The sequence below is a fragment of the Drosophila simulans genome, chromosome 3R, assembly GCF_016746395.2.
Source record: "Drosophila simulans strain w501 chromosome 3R, Prin_Dsim_3.1, whole genome shotgun sequence".
In the NCBI taxonomy this organism is placed as follows: Eukaryota; Metazoa; Arthropoda; class Insecta; order Diptera; family Drosophilidae; genus Drosophila; species Drosophila simulans.
This window is the reverse complement of record NC_052523.2, coordinates 11565722-11582663: the sequence shown is the minus strand read 5'-3', so window position 1 is coordinate 11582663 and position 16942 is coordinate 11565722. Positions and strand designations below refer to the sequence as shown.

The 16942-nt window shown below is 43.3% G+C and overlaps 3 protein-coding genes across 8 annotated transcripts in view; 1 reads left to right on the top strand and 2 right to left on the bottom strand.

The window, feature by feature from the left end:
- LOC6728073 (cadherin-23) overlaps positions 1-2905 on the top strand; it is an 11422-nt gene extending 8517 nt beyond the window's left edge. The window contains exons 7-12 of the mRNA XM_039295241.2: positions 8-189; positions 246-658; positions 744-1810; positions 1869-2263; positions 2320-2464; positions 2531-2905. Coding sequence (XP_039151175.1) covers positions 8-189; positions 246-658; positions 744-1810; positions 1869-2263; positions 2320-2464; positions 2531-2729 — 2401 coding nt within the window. The 3' untranslated portion in view covers positions 2730-2905. The remainder of the gene's footprint in view (positions 1-7; positions 190-245; positions 659-743; positions 1811-1868; positions 2264-2319; positions 2465-2530) is intronic.
- The window catches only part of LOC6728074 (protein Cep78 homolog), a 15261-nt gene extending 12233 nt beyond the window's left edge, over positions 1-3028 (bottom strand). The window contains exon 1 of the mRNA XM_016176726.3: positions 2978-3028. The gene's annotated coding sequence lies outside the window, so the exon portion shown is untranslated. The remainder of the gene's footprint in view (positions 1-2977) is intronic.
- LOC6728072 overlaps positions 1-16942 on the bottom strand; it is a 20927-nt gene extending 3985 nt beyond the window's left edge. Inside the window, exons 1-8 of one of the 6 annotated variants that reach the window (XM_039295243.2) lie at positions 16658-16942; positions 10086-10444; positions 7783-9641; positions 6578-7719; positions 6383-6484; positions 3318-6263; positions 3119-3253; positions 2978-3060 (exon numbers count right to left, since the gene is read on the bottom strand). In XM_039295243.2, coding sequence (XP_039151177.1) covers positions 6010-6263; positions 6383-6484; positions 6578-7719; positions 7783-9641; positions 10086-10343 — 3615 coding nt within the window. In that variant the 5' untranslated portion in view covers positions 10344-10444; positions 16658-16942 and the 3' untranslated portion in view covers positions 2978-3060; positions 3119-3253; positions 3318-6009. Of the gene's footprint in view, positions 1-2977; positions 3061-3118; positions 3257-3309; positions 6264-6382; positions 6485-6577; positions 7720-7782; positions 9642-10085; positions 10445-16354; positions 16487-16657 lie in introns of those variants that run through there. The other 5 variants (XM_039295244.2, XM_016176725.3, XM_044923370.1 and 2 more) reach the window with 5 other exon arrangements.

Below are 16942 nucleotides of genomic sequence, written 5' to 3'. Positions count from 1 at the left end.
CTTTCAGCATTTCCATACTCGATGAGAACGATAATCCTCCAGAGGTTGACTTGCCCATCAGTTGTGTTTTAATCACTGAGTATCACGAGTTGCATGAACGAGTGGCAAGCATAGTGGGCAAGGATGCAGATGACCCAACTACGCCAAATGGTAGACTCGACTTTGCCATCACTCGGGGCAACAAAGATGGTAAGGATTTAAAGGAGAATAAGTATTTCAATCACTAAATGTATCTGTACTTAAAGGTATGTTTGAGCTGCGCCAGATAGACGCTTGGAATGCCCAAATCTTCGCCAGCAAGAGTTTGCGCAATAGGTATGGGAACTATAGCCTTACTATAACTACGCGAGATATGGGCCTTCCAGCCAATATTGTGCACAACACCTTGGATATTTGCGTATCGGATTTCAATGATCACGCTCCGGTTTTTGTGCGACCACTTCATAACACCACAGTTCGTATTCCGGAGAATGCGACGGTTGGAACCCTGATACTACAGGCTTATGCCAGTGATGGGGATATGGGGCAGAACGCTTTGGTGAGATACAGACTTAAACCTGATCCATTGGGCAGCTACAAGATGTTTGAAGTAGACGGCAGCACAGGGGAGCTATTTTTGAAGGAACAACTTAACCGCGAAAAGCAGAAGATTCACGAGGTAAAAGCCAAACCTACTCCTAAATCCTAATTATAAAGTATAACCACTAAAAAGTATATACTATATGATATAATTTCCATTACAGATACGTATAGAAGCCTATGATCAGGGATTGCCGACCTCGCTGAGTTCAGACTTGGATCTAACGATTTATGTTCGGAATGTCAACGACTATGAGCCTCAGTTTATGGTTAACGAAATATCCGTAAACTTTACGGAGCACTCGGATCCAGGGTCCGAAAGAATAAAGCTACCGGACACCATAGACAAGGATCAGTTGGAACTGGACGATCCAAATGATACGCCTAGCCAGGTGTGCTACTTTATAGTGAATGGAAACGAGGCGGGATACTTTCGCCTCGATCCCGAAACCCATATATTGACTCTTGACCGCGAACTGGATCGTGAGGTGGTTGCCAACTTTACGCTCTATGTTCGTGCCACTGAGAACTGTAGAAATGATTCTATATCTGGTGGCGACAAACGTCGTCGTATGGGAATCGAGATTAACAATAGATTGGGAGGCATTGTGCATAACCAACAGTTCGGATACGATCGTTTCAAACACTCTCGACAATTGAGATCGACAGAGAGTAATGAATACGGACCAGAAGATGCCGAGATGTCATCGTATGAGACCTATGACAGTAGTCAGGAGGATCCAACTGGAGGATTGGCAACAGCCCATCCAGAACTGGATAGCACTGTAATAAAAGTGAAGGTGCGAGTGCTGGATATCAACGATAATCCACCGCGATTCCGTTCTAAAATCTTTACTGGTGGTATAACGACCAATGCTGATTTCGGTTTAAAATTCATGCGAGTGGAGGCTACGGACGCAGATGAAGGAGAAAATGGAAGGATTGGATACTATCAAGTGGGTGAAATCCGTCAGACTCTTTCCGAGGGATTGGAGAACGTACGCAAAGCTCCCTTCCTTCTCGATCAGGAAACCGGAGAAGTGCAGCTGAACTTTGACCCACAAAAGGGAATGAAAGGCTATTTCGATTTCGTCGTTTTGGCCAACGACACCTCAGGAATGAAGGATGTGGCCCATGTGTTTATCTACTTGTTGAGAGAGGACCAAAAGGTGCGATTCGTGTTTAGACTTCAGCCGGACGAACTGCGATCTCGAGTGGACTCCTTCAGAGAGTAAGTATTGAGTTGATTTTAAAATATAACATCTTCTAATGTAATTTCCATACTCTAGCACCCTGAGCAACATAACAGAATCGATTGTAAACATTGATGAGATTAAGGTTCATGAGAACAAGGATGGTTCGGTGGACAAGACAAAGACGGATCTGTACATGCATCTAGTCGAGCGGGAGGATAACTCTATTTACGAGGTATCCGAGGTGCTCAAACTGATTGATTCGCACATCGAAAGCCTGAATGGGCTATTCAAGGAGCTCAACGTGCTGGACACGCAGGCGGCAGAGGCTCAGCTCCTGACCGCGGGACCCAGCCGAGGTCCTTTATTCGTGTGGCTGGTTTTCACCAACCTCTTTCTGGCCACTCTACTGGTGGTCACTATAGCTCTTTGCGCCTCCCAGCGGAATGGATACCGCAGGCAGCTGAGAGCCGCTAAAGTCAATATATTCCGTAAGTAAAGATTAGGATACAAGATAAATAAATATATTTAATACGAATCCCATTAGGTGGCCACTCCTCGATGTCCCTGCAAAACGCTCAGGAGCCGGCCACTCGAGTGCCAAATACCAACAAGCACAGTGTCCAAGGATCAAATCCTATTTGGCTGAAGGGTTACGACAACGAGTGGTTCAAATCAGAAGAAAGTGGCAGGTGCGATAGATCACTAAATCACTAAATCTTCCTTTACTTAAATATATAACACGTATTTCTCCATAGTATTGGCGGCCATGACTCTTTGGATGACAACTTTCTGGCAGTGGCCACACAGGATATGCACGAAACCCTCAAGGGAACAGCCAAACTATTCAACAACAGCAATGATCTTAACCGGCACTTTAATCTATACAACCAAATCGACAAAATGACCAACAATGCTCAGATCCTGGCCCGAAAACTGGAGACCACGGAGTTATAGCACCAAACAGTCCCCCCTTATTTATTGCACTAAGATTAAGGATAGTCTAAGCTTAGCTTGTAGGGATCATGTAAATATATCGAAGCTTAAAACACAGTTTTAGTCCTGCTATGTCCTACGACATACGCATTCGTACAAATTAAGGAAATAAAGTAATAATTGTCGGTGATAACTAACATTATTTATATCAATTTAGATGGATAATAGGCAGAACTCCATTTTTTATAGCGCAAATATACAGAACTCACCTTTGATTCAGTTCCTCAGTTAGAAAGTAGTCGAGAGCTTTGTGGTTCAGCAATGATGATATAAAAATATACGTAGATCACAACTGGAGGTGAGGAGCGGGCGGTTAGTGGTGGATGGAGGAGCATGTGGCGCCCACTTACCACGCTTCGGTATCCCCGTGGCGCCACTCTGAAAACTGGCGGCAGCTTACAAACGTACAAAAAAAGTGACTAATCGGGGAGACGGCAGCTCAGATAGGCATTTGTATGCATTACAACCGACAGCAAACGACACGCCTGCTAGGATATGATGTAATAATCGCTGCATACGGACATCCAAGAGCACACGGCACCTACTCACCTTGGCAAAACGGGGATAATCCGAACCAGATCTGGTCAGTTTTGCTCTCTTTTGCACTGGACTGAATGCTCCTTGCGATTAGATGCGATTGGGTTGGTGGTCGAGCAAGGAAAAAGAAAATAGAAAATAATAATTTTCAATATAACCTCTGAATTTGAATCCTCGACCACAACTCGACGAAACGCACTGAAAGAATCCTGGGAAGGATTAGCGGGTTTCTTAATCGGCGGTTCTGCTGATGTTTTTTGTATTTTGTTTTCGGGAGTTACTCGGAGTATGTGTCAAGGCAAACTAACTGTTTCCTAGGAGAAAATTATGTTGTTAAACGAATGCGAGTCTATGAAAATCTGGTCACCGCCTGCCGAGATTCCCATTCCCGATACCCAGCCATCAGTTCCCCATACCGATTTCCCATGGATCAATGACAAGCCGGGTGCTTTGGTTTTTTTTACTAAAAATACTGTATTATATTTTCAGGGTAAAATATTCTGTTGCCATAAAATCAATCAATTCTTTTTTTCATTTGCTTCGATTTGTTTTATTTTTTTTTTTTTTGTTTCGTTTTCTTAAAGTATTTTGTATTTCTTTTTTTTTCGTTTATAATAGTTACACAAATTAGATCACAAAAATGCACGTAAATTACAAAATGAAATCGTACCTCATACCGAAAACAGACAAAACTTCAAATGGTGAAAAAGAGGCGGCTACTGGAGGGATGCGGGGTTGTAGGTTCATCGCTACAGTTCTTACAAATTAAAGTGTTATAAAAATAGGGTTTAAAGCATATAATCAAATACATGGTTTTGTAGTTTCGCTACCAAAAGGACATTAATTTTGTTCGCGTCACTTGCACAGCGAAGTAGATCAGGAGTAAAGTGCGGGCCAACTCAATCGGTAATCGAGTGAGCCCGGTAATCGGTAATCAACTAACTCAAGAACGAATTCATACGTTTATATATATAATCTATATAGGGTTTTAGAGATAGAGAGTGAGAGTGTGGGGAAGTTATTATATATCATATTTTACAGAGTTCCATTATGTTTAAAGTAGTTCCTTCTGCTCTATCGTTTCGCTACGCCCAAACGAAAGTTCCTATGAAAGATGCAAGTGTTTTCGAGTGTGCCATGGGTGCATTAACGTAATGAAAATTCGATGCGTGATACATATACAAATACATAGTTATCTAGTGTAATTAAACGTTTTTCATTCATTTAATACTTGCTTAGACTCCGCGTGACAGATGAGAAATGAGAAAACTTACAATGGATGGAGATGGAATGGTTCGGGTGTGAACTTTTTCTTTTTTTTTGTTTTCTTGAGGGCTGTGATTTGGGGATCGGTCTCCAGTGAGTGGTATATATCGTATTTTAAAGCGTAACAGTTTTCTTGCTTGTTTTGTGTATTGTTGTATAAATATATCTCGATTTATAAGTTGCTGCTTGTCACTAGACTAAAGAAAATTACAATTCATTTATGTTCTATTTAATATTTGTTAATTTACATAATCTAGAATAGACAAACGCATGCTAAAACTCAAAAATTGTCGGTCAGCCTAATTTTGCTTTTAAAATTTGTTAGGCCTTATTAAAATCGAACAAAGTTTTTGGCCATCGAGCAATGGCTAAATAAAAGAGCTTAAAAATAAATCAAGTATACACTTTTACATTCTGTTAATTTTTTTTGTTATAGGGTTTTTTTTCTTTGTTTGTGGGTTGGTTTAAATTAAAGCTTACACTTAAACGTATGTGTACAGATATATTAAGTGGTATTATGTATATATAGCTATATTTTATATATATAAGTATATATAGTTGTATATATATTTAGTAATACGATTCGCGGTTTCAAACTAGTCCCTTGTACGTTGTATGTATGTGTGTAGGTGTTTATGTGTGGGTGTGCATGTGTGTTAGGTGCAAACCAAGAACTAAAATCAAACTAAACAATTTCAGCTTCACCTGTTTTGTTTTTGTAGTTCTTGCAATTCTCATTTGAGTGTAGGGTGTTGTGGTTGTTGTTGTAAATGCGTTCACAAAATTTTTAAACAAATTTTAGGCTTGTTTATGTTAACGAACTATCCAGTGTATCGCGTTCGTACCTTTAATTCAGAATTCAAAATTTGTTGCTAGATTTCCTACAATTTCGGTTTCATTTTATCTGTTTGCTCTGGTATTGTTTTATAATTTCTCGTTTATATGTATAATAAAGCTGCTCTCTACAATCCTTTTGTTGGTTCACTAACAAATTAAGTTACGTTTAGATGTACGTAAAGCTACATCTTTCCGCGAATTTACAATATTATGTTTTTGCGTACGGATACATATACATTTCATTCTTAATGTTGATTTTTAAGTTGAATTTAATATTTTTGGACATTTTTTCAAATTTTTTACTTTTTGTGTGTGTTTTTTATGTTTTTCACATTAACGCATAACTATATGGTTTTTGAATGCTATTTTATTCATGCATATCTGCTGGTGAATGCATAACATGACATAACATTGAAGCTGCATATAGAAACATTGTGCCAAACCAGAATCGCAGGTAAGAAGTGGCCAAAAAGAAAATACCGAAATTCTAAGCGAAAGCTGCCTAAAAGTGAATGGGAAATTAAGCTTGAAAATCTCTCTCTCTGTCTCTCTAAATGAATTTGTAAATTCTGTAGGCCATAAATCCGACCTGATGCCGGAATTAGGTCTGCACCAAGCCCCGGATGTCGGAGGCGCCGTTGCTGCTGCTATTGCCACCGCCGCTGCTGCTGTCCCCAAAGAGGGGAGGAGCATCGATGCCGGACGTGTTCGGTGAGTGCATCACAGCATCGGCCAGCAGATCGTCGCCGACGTCCAGGAAATCGTTAAGAAAGGCGCTGTCCGCCGAGCCGCCCATTGTCTGCTGCAAGGCCCGGTCCAAAGCCCGGTCCATGGCCTCGCACTCGGCTTGTTGCACTGCATCGGCACAGGTCCAAGGCGAGGGCGATGGCGATGGCGGTGGCGTTGGCAGCGAAGGCACACATGGATTAGTACAATGAAAAGCTGAACAAGTAAAATTGTGGTTAAATACACACCGGATTGGAACAGCTCGTTGAAGGCATCGTCTGACAGCGTGTCGAACACATTTACCAGATCGTGCTCCTCCAGCAAGTGGGCGCCATTCAATGCTATATCATCTGGAAGAGAGAAATAACGTGTTAGAATTCCGAAAAAAATCTAAGGGCATTCGTCTAGCTTCCTTCTAGATGTCCCACCGTTTTGAAACTTACCAGCATCGTTAGCGCCTATCAGCTCCGACTCGCTGAGACCGCCCAGTCCGGTATCCTCGGAACTGGCGTATGCCGAGCTGTTCTCGCAAATACCAAAAATGTCCTGGCCAAGCAGATCGGCCGTGTTGGCCAGCGGTGCCGGAACAGCTTGGCCATTGTGCGTAATTGTGTTGCTTGGCTGGCCCATGGCGTTGCCAAAGGCCGTGTTGAATGAGGGGAAACTGTTATTGTTATTGTTGCTGTAGTTCAGATTATTGTTGTTGTTGTTGAAGTGCACGCTATTGTTATTATGGATGCCTATGTTGTTGTTATTATTATTATTGGGATTTTGTAAATCACCACCGGCCGCCGCCAATTGTGCTACAATTTGGCTAATCTCCTCGGCCTTGATATTGGCAATGTCCAATGAAAGTAGGCTGGGGTCCAGGCTCGATTGCTGCTGCTGATTTTGCTGTTGATCGGCATCAAATTTAAACAACGAATCCACCTCCAACTTGGGAACCAAAAGCGGTTCCTGCTGCTGATGCTTGGGTTGAAAATCACTGCTGAGCGGAGCCAGCGCTGGAGGAATGGACCGTTGGGGCAAGTTCTGTGCTGCAGGTACCGCGGCCAACACATTTCCGGGCTTGTAAGGCGGCTGTGAGTGTGAGGTGGCCGACGATTGCGAATTGCTGGCAATGGACTCCAGCGATGTGGTGCTGCTTTTACGCTGCATTCCTGCCGCAGGTATCAGTTTGTTTATCTGGCTGCTGATCTGGTTAGCAATCGGTTCATTCGCCGGCTTCCTACCACGTTTCTGAGGACGAGCCACGGCATTCGTGTTAGCCTTGCGCTTTCGTTGCTGCTTCACAGGCACACACATAGTCGCCACTCCAGCGACTGGTAAACTAACGGGCGGTTGTTTCGATGCTGGACGGGCTCCATCCATACCAGAACGCAGGTGGCTGTGCACCTTGCAGAGCGCCAATGTGTGCAACACATCGAAGACAGGAGCCTGGCAAGCGGTTCCGTCCATCCGCCAGGCGACGCAAGGCTGGAAAAGCTGCTGGGTGCTGTTGTTCACGATGTGGCGCTCGCAGTGCGCTGCCATACTAAGCGTGGGCTGTTTGCAGCTGGCCACCAGACAGCGGTTGCCAATTCCACTGGAACGGAAAACAGTACAATTAGTTTAAAATGGGTAATGATTAACACTACATTATACTTACATTCTCTCCTGCTGGCCAGCGTGATCCTGGTACTTGATCAGCATGTTCTGGACGCACTGCAGCCGCTGTTTGGCCGCTCGCATGGGAAGCTCCTGCAGGGAGCGCGTAGACAGTAGCTGCAGCGCTTGTCGCCTCAGGGCTCCTTTACGAACAGCAATTCGATCCTCACGCCGGTTACTTTGCGATAGTGGCGCGTCGTGGGACTTATCATTAAAGCCGGAGTGCAGCCAATGCTGTTGTAGGCAGTAGGGCGAATCCACTGAAAAGGACTCGTTCTCACTCAGAGTGTCCAGGCTGCGTTTGCAGGCGGAGGCGGGCTTGCGGCGTCGCTGACGATGTTCGGAATCCGTCAACTCGTTTGCTGCAATCGGTGCAATCGGCTCCTTTGGAGGCGGCATCGACGTTGGTGACGGTTTCTTAGCAACGGGGTTGCTGTTTCTGTTGTTATTGTTGTTAGTGATGCCATTTCTAACGCCCTTTGAAGCTATGGGTGCTTGACGGTTGGAGGCGTTTAAATTGGCCACTTTGGAAGACATTTGTTCTGATTTCTTGGCTAATGCGGGTGCAGATGAGGTTGTAGTGGCTGGAACAGCTTTTGGCGCAATTTGCAGTGAGTTCGTTGAAGCGGGTGCTGTCGGACACAAGAGCTTTGGGCTTGCAGGAGCTGGTGAGACCACCTTCGGGCTGAGAACTGCTGGTGACGACACTTTGAAGCTGGGAGCTAAAGCTGGAACACAAGACGTGGGTATCTGCGGCGGTTGCATTTGCGCTAGCAGTGGCGGTGCGCTCATCTCTGGTGGAGTGGGCGGCGTGAGAGGAGTCACCATTTTCACTTCAGCTGGACGAGTTTGTGGCGTTCCCGAAACAGGTGCACTTAATCCTCCCGGTCCACCTGTTTTCGCCGCTCCGCCCGCCTCTTGCGGCTTTCGGAAGATAACATTGACGGGTATCTCGTTGAGATCGCTGTCATCTACGCTGTTGCCGGTGGAATGTTTCTGGGGAGCAGCAGTCTGCGGAGTCTGCGCGGGAACTGCAACTGTTCCCGTATTGAAAACCATAAGCGGTGGCGGCTGAGTCTGATTGTAGTTCGTTCCCTGCACCATAGGTTTCTTAAGCGACTCCACCACATTGTTGTTATTCTGCAACTTGCTGTTATTATTGTTGTTTTGGCAGGCCAGTGGCAAGGATTTCTTTTTCTTCAAGCACTCCACCTTCTGCAGATGTTGCGCCAATGTGGTGTGATGGAACTTCGATGGCGGCAAAGGTAATCCACCCTTGGGCGATACGGAAATCGGTGCCACCATGGCGGTCACTGCAGCGGTGGCAGGCGGCAGAGTGGGCGAAGGTAATGAGGCGGGCGATGTGGGCGGACTGACCAACGCAATAGCAACGGACTGTTGCTGTTGATGTTGCGGTTGCTGATGCTGCTGCTGGAGGAGCTGTTGCTTTTGCCCATTGTCTATGAGCAGCGGCGTCTGCCACAGCGATGGAGTGTGGGCGTAAAGCGGTGGCGGTGCTGCCGGCGACTGGCAGGACTCCGAGGTGGCTATCTTCTCCAGCTGCTGTTGCTGCGGGCGGACTATGCACACGTTGGTGGCCCGCTTCGGCGAGGCCTGCGACTGTGACTGGGATTGCAGTGGCAATTGCAACTGCAGCGCCGGCGACTGTCTCTGAGATTGCGTGACATGATGGAAATTCGTTGTGGTTGTGTTGCTGCTTGCCAAAGACGCCTGCGCCTTTGCTGCCTCTGTGACACTCAGTTGGGCCACCAGGTTCGCCTTTCTGTTGGCCGCAGCTGTTGCTGCCGTCTGCCTCTTGTTGCTGCCTCTATTGCTGTCGGTTAGGCGGGCTCTCGATTTCTGCAATATGTAAGCAAAACAGTTGGGTAAGTGAATTTCATGGAATACGGTTGTGTACATAAAGCCATCGTAATACAATAGCATATTTAAAGCTGGAACCTGTTCATATTGAAGTTCAGGTTCTGAAATTATCACCATTTCTTTTGCAATCAAAATTCCAGAATTTGTTTACCATGTGATTAGCATACACTTGAAATTGTTTTGAAAGGCTCATAAATAACAAGTTTCAAAATAATGGTGGTAAACAGCGGGAACCTAAGCTAGATTAATTCTAGTTATTCTAGTGTCTTTGACGAAGAAAAAATCTGATGATATTTAAGTACAAATCTACAAAGAGACCTACATGAATATGTATACAGTTTTCCTACAAAATTATAACAATGTCTTGATCTTTTGTAATCACGATATGCATGGGATTTAGGAAATTTCCGACTGCTTCTTTACCTGTGCATTGAATAGAATGGGTGGTGTGACGGCCACAGTCTCGGTGAAGGCATAGGGATCCGAGTCCTCGGACGTCGTCTTGCCGGCAATGCTCTCCACGGGCGTCAGCGTTGCTGCTGCTGCTGCGGCTGTTGCTGCGGCTATCGCTGTTGCTGTTGCGGCTGCTGCTGCTGTGGCAATCCTCCTGGTGGCTGTGCTCTTGGCTAATGTGGCTGTGGCGGTGGCTGAATGGAATCTGGAGGCTTGCTGACATGACATGTCCAATGTGAAGCCGTTGCCGCTTTTGTTTCCAGTGCTTTCGGCTCCTGCTGTTCTGGCTGCTGCTCTTGTTGCTCTATTGTTATCTCTCGTTACTTGACCTGCAATCGAAAAGAAAAGCGTTACAAAATCAATGGGTTTAAAGTTCAAAGGAAGACGTCATCGTCATAAATGGGCGTTGTCACGTGCTCTCTGCCAAAACGCATTTGCACACACATTCGCTCTCTTCCTTTCGCACACAATCACTCACACATATACAATGTCACACGCACACACATACACATGCACCGATGCAAGGCAGACGAATGCCATAATAAAAACAAACTACAATCAAAACAAATAAATCTGCTCGCCGAAACCAGTTCAAGTGAATCGTTCGTTGCTTTCTTTCCGCTTCGCTTCTGCCCCTCGCTTCACCTCGTCTCTTTCTTTACTCGCCCCTATCATCACCCCTTTCTCCGCTCCCCCCCTCCCCAATCCACATTTTCTTTGGTGCTTCGGGTGCCGCTTGGCACCGCCGCCGTTAATAACAAATACAAATGCTGATAGCGCAGCAAAATCGCAATAATTAAAAATAATAAACCCAGACAAACAATCGCCTGAAAACAGTCGCGGTCAAAAGAATAAGATAAAATGTTCAAGGTTTTTTCACTTGTTCGTTTTATTTAACGAATGCCAACGGAATAAATGTTAAGAAACTTTTTTATTTTTAAATAACCACATATTCTTCCTTCATAATTTTCCTACATAATTAGGTATTCAAAGAATTTTGTCTTTGTCCAATACAAACAGGCATGCAAAACTAGTTTCTTCACCACAATTGTTCGCTGACCAAGCGCGTCAAAGAAAAAATCGCAAATTTGCATGCTAAGCAAATCAAAGAGCACGTTTGTGTGCACAAATATATGTATGGCAGACGAAACAAAAACAACTGCGCAGAAATACGAATACTATAATCTTATTGAACCTAGCGAAACAGCAATTATTGGGGCAGAGAAAGAAAACAGAGGCGGTGAAAGAAACAAAAATGAGCGAAGAAGAGTAACAAGATAAGCACAAATCGGGGGCGAATTGCTGGACTTTTTACAGTGAATCGGAGAGGAAATGGAGAAATACGAGAATGATTCGGTGCAATTACAGACAACACTATACCATCACAAACCATATAAATAAAAAATAAAGGGTGGGGAAATATTTCACATTTCCGCTCAGTGTGCTTGTTGTTTTGTTTTCATTCGCCTTACAGCTTTTTGATTAGTCTCGCACATATTGATTTCCATTCCGACCGAGAAGGCAACTATTTTATGATTACAATATGTGCTTGGGAAGAACAAGTTATCCGACTTATAAGTACACACATATGTATGTATGTATGTAGCTGCGAGTGGAATGCTTCTTTGTTTGTTTATGCTTTCTTTACGTTTTCCGAGTAGAAGGAAATGACTTTGAAAGCATTTGCCAGCAGTTCCCTTCACTTTACTTCGCCCGACTCCACCACCACCACCACCACACATACATAGATCGCAATCCAAATCCGAATCCCCCTTTTCCGCACCCACTATCGCATTCTATCCGACTCCTTTGCAGTACGTGTGAGTGCAAAAGTGTACGTGACACCTTTGTTTATGTTTCTTATTTTTACTTATTCATCCGGCGAACGGCAGGGAGGCATTGAAAGATATCTTAAAGGCTAAGGCCTAGCGAAAACACCCCGATCATAAATCAAACAACTCCAGTTGTGGATGTCGCATATCGAAATCTTTATAGAGGATATATAACAATGTCGAATATATGTATATATATATTAAAAATATCACGCGAGAACGAAACATCTGATCATTTAAACCTTAAGAAGTATGTAATTTTGTATTATTCATAAATGTTTTATTTATTATATGAGATAGCCTACAAGACATTCATCATATCGGTATTTTCCTCTCGATAAATGTACCTCAATAACAGCCAAGCAAAGGTTTTTGATCTCAAGACCGCAGACGAATGCGAAGTCCAAGATTTTAGCGTGCGAACAAAAGAGAGAGGGAGAGATGGAGGAAACCACAGAAAAGCAAACTGTCGATAATTGCAAATAATGACGATGCTGGGAATTTGTTATTGTTTGCTTTTGTTGTTCTTTGGAGCGATCTGCTAGCAAGTCGCTGCTTTTTGGCCATTTTAGGTCTTAAATGTTAACTCGTTTTTTTGGTCCAACTTGGTAACACGCTCGAATGATAAGAAGCGAGAAACGAGCAGAAGAAGAAACGAGAAAACAAGAAAGGCCAAAGAACGGCCAGACAAAAGAAGTCAAAGCTGCAGAGACAAGCCATCGAACCTGAACAGAAAATACAAGACAAGCGGGTAGAAGCCTTACAAATAGCCGCTGGATGGTGGATGGCATAAAAAATCCGAGATCAGTGATCTTTAGATGCTTAATTCTTAGTCACAAAGCTTTATAACAAAAGTAGAGTGGATGGGAAACGAGATAATAGACGTCAGACTAATAGAACCATGACATCAAATGTCTTTCAAAATTGTAATTGCCCTCTGCAACTTGAATGCCATTCCAATTTAGCCATTCCAAGAATACTTAACCTAAACAATTGACTGACTTTTCGATCGGAGTTTCAACTTTAAAGCGTGAAACATTTAAGATAAACAAATAAAATTTTAATGGATTACCAGCAAATGTCTATCCATTTTCTATATTTGGAATGGCTGTGATACAAACGAGTGCTTTTGTGTTAATGGTTTTTCATGAAAACTGCGCAGCACATCAACTTCAATTTGTTCATATCCAACAATGAAATAAAAAATCCAATTACAAATGGCTCGAGTGGCTTAAAAAGAAATTGAAAAATGTGTATTAAATTACAGCTCTGCCTTATTACCATTGCTATCACTGTTCGAATTAATTAAAGAGGCGTCGGTGAAAATTGCCACTGCGTTTTAAAAGTATAAGAAACCGACACCACGAAACATTCCTAAGCTTAAAGGCTTTAAAGTTGAACGATATGTTCAAAACAAAGAATATTTTAAAAATACCCCTGAGTCATCGACAAGTTTAGATTCTTTAATTTTAAGTCGACTGATAGAATACTCGATGTGAAACGCACAAGCAATGGAATAATAGATCATGTTCATGTGTTTTCAAGGCGATTAGTCTGCTGCTACTCTAACATTAATGGAAAATTTTGAGGCACCTTTCGGCAGAATTTGCGAAGAACGAAGAAAACCCCCGGGGAAAACGCACGCCGTGGAACACGAAGGTTTTCGGCCTGTGATGGCCCAAGAAACCATGCTCAAAGGTCTGCTGGTTAAACGAGCTGTGGATAGCTGCTACACACAGATACAGATGGATTGTTGCTCGGCTTGGACCAGGTAGCAAGCGACCAGGTAAGTCGATAGGCTGGCAGAAAGCCGGTCGGTCGAGAGGTTAATTACGAGAGCAAAGCGTTTCCAGGCGTTACGCTCACTGGGCTACGGCGGCATGAAAACACCAGAACTGGAAAATATACGAGTACGACGACTACCAGTTGAATGGTTTTCAACATGCTGGTAGGAAAAACACTAGGCATTCATTTGCAAAACATTTGTAAGTGCCGGGGGCCCTAACACCCTTGTTTCTCCACATTTTAGTTGTATCTCAGAAATGTTGCTCAATATTTCAACAGCTAATTAGTCTGGCGTTTTACAATGATTCCGACAACTGTTAAAATAGCAGCGATAAAATGCTGATTTTAAAATCAGTTTATAACCAGACATGAACTACATTCTGTAACTGCTGTCATATTAATACGATTTATCAAGAACAATAAACTGATATATTTATTAAATCTGTGCCATCAAACTATTTGCATTTAATGGTTCCTTTGTTTTTGATATGAACATGATAAGATAGTGATTGTTTAAAAATAGTGATGATTGACTTGTGTTTCTGATTTGCGGAACACGTTACGTTGCCGCGGCGATAAGAGTGAGTGAGAGAAATGATTCCCATATTTTCGGCGCGCTTTCATGCTATTTGCAGACTCATCGACATTGACGCACAGCAGCAGAAATTGCATTTAAATGCACATTACATCGCCTGTAAGTGAGGAAAACGGGCAGGGACAGAGAGAGAGAGAGGGAGAGACTGGGTCCGAACCCGTTTGCTGCTTCCTTCATAACCGGAAACTGAAGGCTAAATTGTGCAAAGCAAGAAATGTGCAAAAAACGTAATATAATGACGACCGGGTGGGGGGAAAGCAAGAAGGGCGGGGCTGGAAACCACCGCAAAGGCAGCTGGAGATGGATTTTCGAATGGAGGGGCAGGGTGCAGGGTGCGGGGTAAAAGCCAAGAGCCAGACATGCGGTTCACTTTATTCAGCCAGCCAGCGAAGCCAAACGAACTCCATCTGCAGCTCCACTTGGCCACTTTTGCATCGCACGTAGGCCCGTCCACATCCCACAGAGTGGGTCTCATGGCTCCAGAGCAGTGGTACAGTGGGCACTGGCTGGAGGCAACCCGGGGAAGCCTTGGGAGTGCTGCCAACAATGTTGGCATAACTTATGGAGCATTTATCTTGCTCGTTTCGTCTGCAAACAAACTTCCAAAATCGTGAGTCATACGAGATAATTATGGGTTTCACATTCAAAGATTGCGCTTTGCACTTTTCTTTGCCTTTTCGCGGTTAAAAGACAATAAATACTAATGGGTTTCATAAGATGACTCACTGATTTATTCAAATTCAATATTTATTTCCATTTGGAAATTTAATAACGCTGTTAAGAATATTTAAAGCTTTTGAAAGGTTTCCTTAATAACCCGTTTAATATTCATAATCCAAATTTATTGTGCATTCACATTAATTGGAAAGATGAACATGTATAATTTTTAAAAGACACTTAAGTGGTTTAAACAATGACACACAATTCATTCGCATTAAAGATCCATTTAATGTGGTAATTTTCTTTACTTTTCCATTTTAACATTAGAGTATATCTCCGGTATTAATCACTTCCTTTGGCCTTAGCTGTTTTGTGATTTCTTGGTGCACTAACTATTATTTTATAACCGTACCATAATCATAAGGCGAATTAAGTTAAAACAGAAGCATTAACAAAATAAAATATCCAAGGCTTACGATCGCTATTTAGTTTTTTAATTAAAGTGTATGAAATTTTCGTTATTCGAGGTTTTATTATGTTGCTCTTCTTGTTGTTGTAGGTAGTGAGCGGCAGCTGTTGTGTTGCTATGAAAAAAATCACACACATCTGTTCCGTTAAAGCCAAGTTAACGATAATCTCGGTTTCTCACGGACTTTACTCAGCTATTGTGAAGAATTTCGGCAATATAAACACACACATGCACACGATGACTAAGAGAGAGCGGAGGGGGAGTTTCATCACCACACATATGTCGCCAATAAACAAATCCCCAAAACTAAACAAAACAAATAACCAATTCCGTGTAAACGAACTTTCAGTGGGGAGCGCGTCTTGAATTTCTTTTAGCTTTTGTTTTAGTTTTGTTTGTCGTTCGCTTTGTGGTTTGTGGGTGTGCCGCCGCTGCGAGGGGTGGGGTGGCAACTGTTGGGGAGTGGCGGGAAGGGCACTCGAGAATCGCTGTTGCCGGCGTTTTTATGATTTCTCTGTTTCCCCCATCCGTTTTTTCTTCTCTCTTCTTTTTTGTTCCAGCCAGCAGTCGCCCTCGCCCTTTTTTCTGGTTCTCTTTAGCGGCTCTTTCGCTTCCTTCCCCACACAGCCCCCCACAAAACACACACACACCCACATATACACTTGCGCTTAGAGTTACACACGAAGGGTCGTTTGATTTTTAACTGTGCTTTGATTTTCAACATTTAATCATTTTCGGCTTTAACAGCTTTTTTCTGCTTTTCTTTGATTACTTTGCTTTGGCGAATTTGGATGCAAAACAAGAATGCGTCACGAACCGCACACACTCACACAAAGTCTCACACACACACGCATACAGTGGGGCCGAAACCGAGAGCAACGAGAGCGAGAAAATTTACCCAACCGTCTGATGACGATTCAAACGTCAAAGTGGCGCCGCGCAACGTACTTGGTTTTTGTTGTTTGAGTACCCTTCCCACGGACAGGGTTGTCATGTTTTTGGGAATTAGTAGAGTTTCAGAATAAAGCGGTTTTTTGGGAAATAAAAATTATAACAGCCCGCCAAATAATTAGTTACGGCGATCCGCACTCAATTGATCACAAGTTAATGGGATTTACTGTTAAAAAATCTGTTTTATGCACATATAAATAGGAGGATCGGCAACCCTGGCCTGCCTCTCACACACACATACAGCACAGACCTGGGAATTTTTTGCTGCACAATTTTTTCTTCGCACCAACAATTCCACTTTCAAATGCAATTTTAACCCCCTTTGATGAGCGCTGCGTACTCAAGACGATATCCTTTTTGTGGGCAAATGTGTACTGCAGCACTTTCTGGTGTGTTAAGTGGGCATAAAACGCGTTTAACGATTAAATTTATAATTTTTCGATGCAGTCGGGCTGACAAGATGGCGGACAATACAGGCGCGCGCACAGACACACACACAGCAATTCGGTCGAACTAGGGATGTGAGAAATTTATC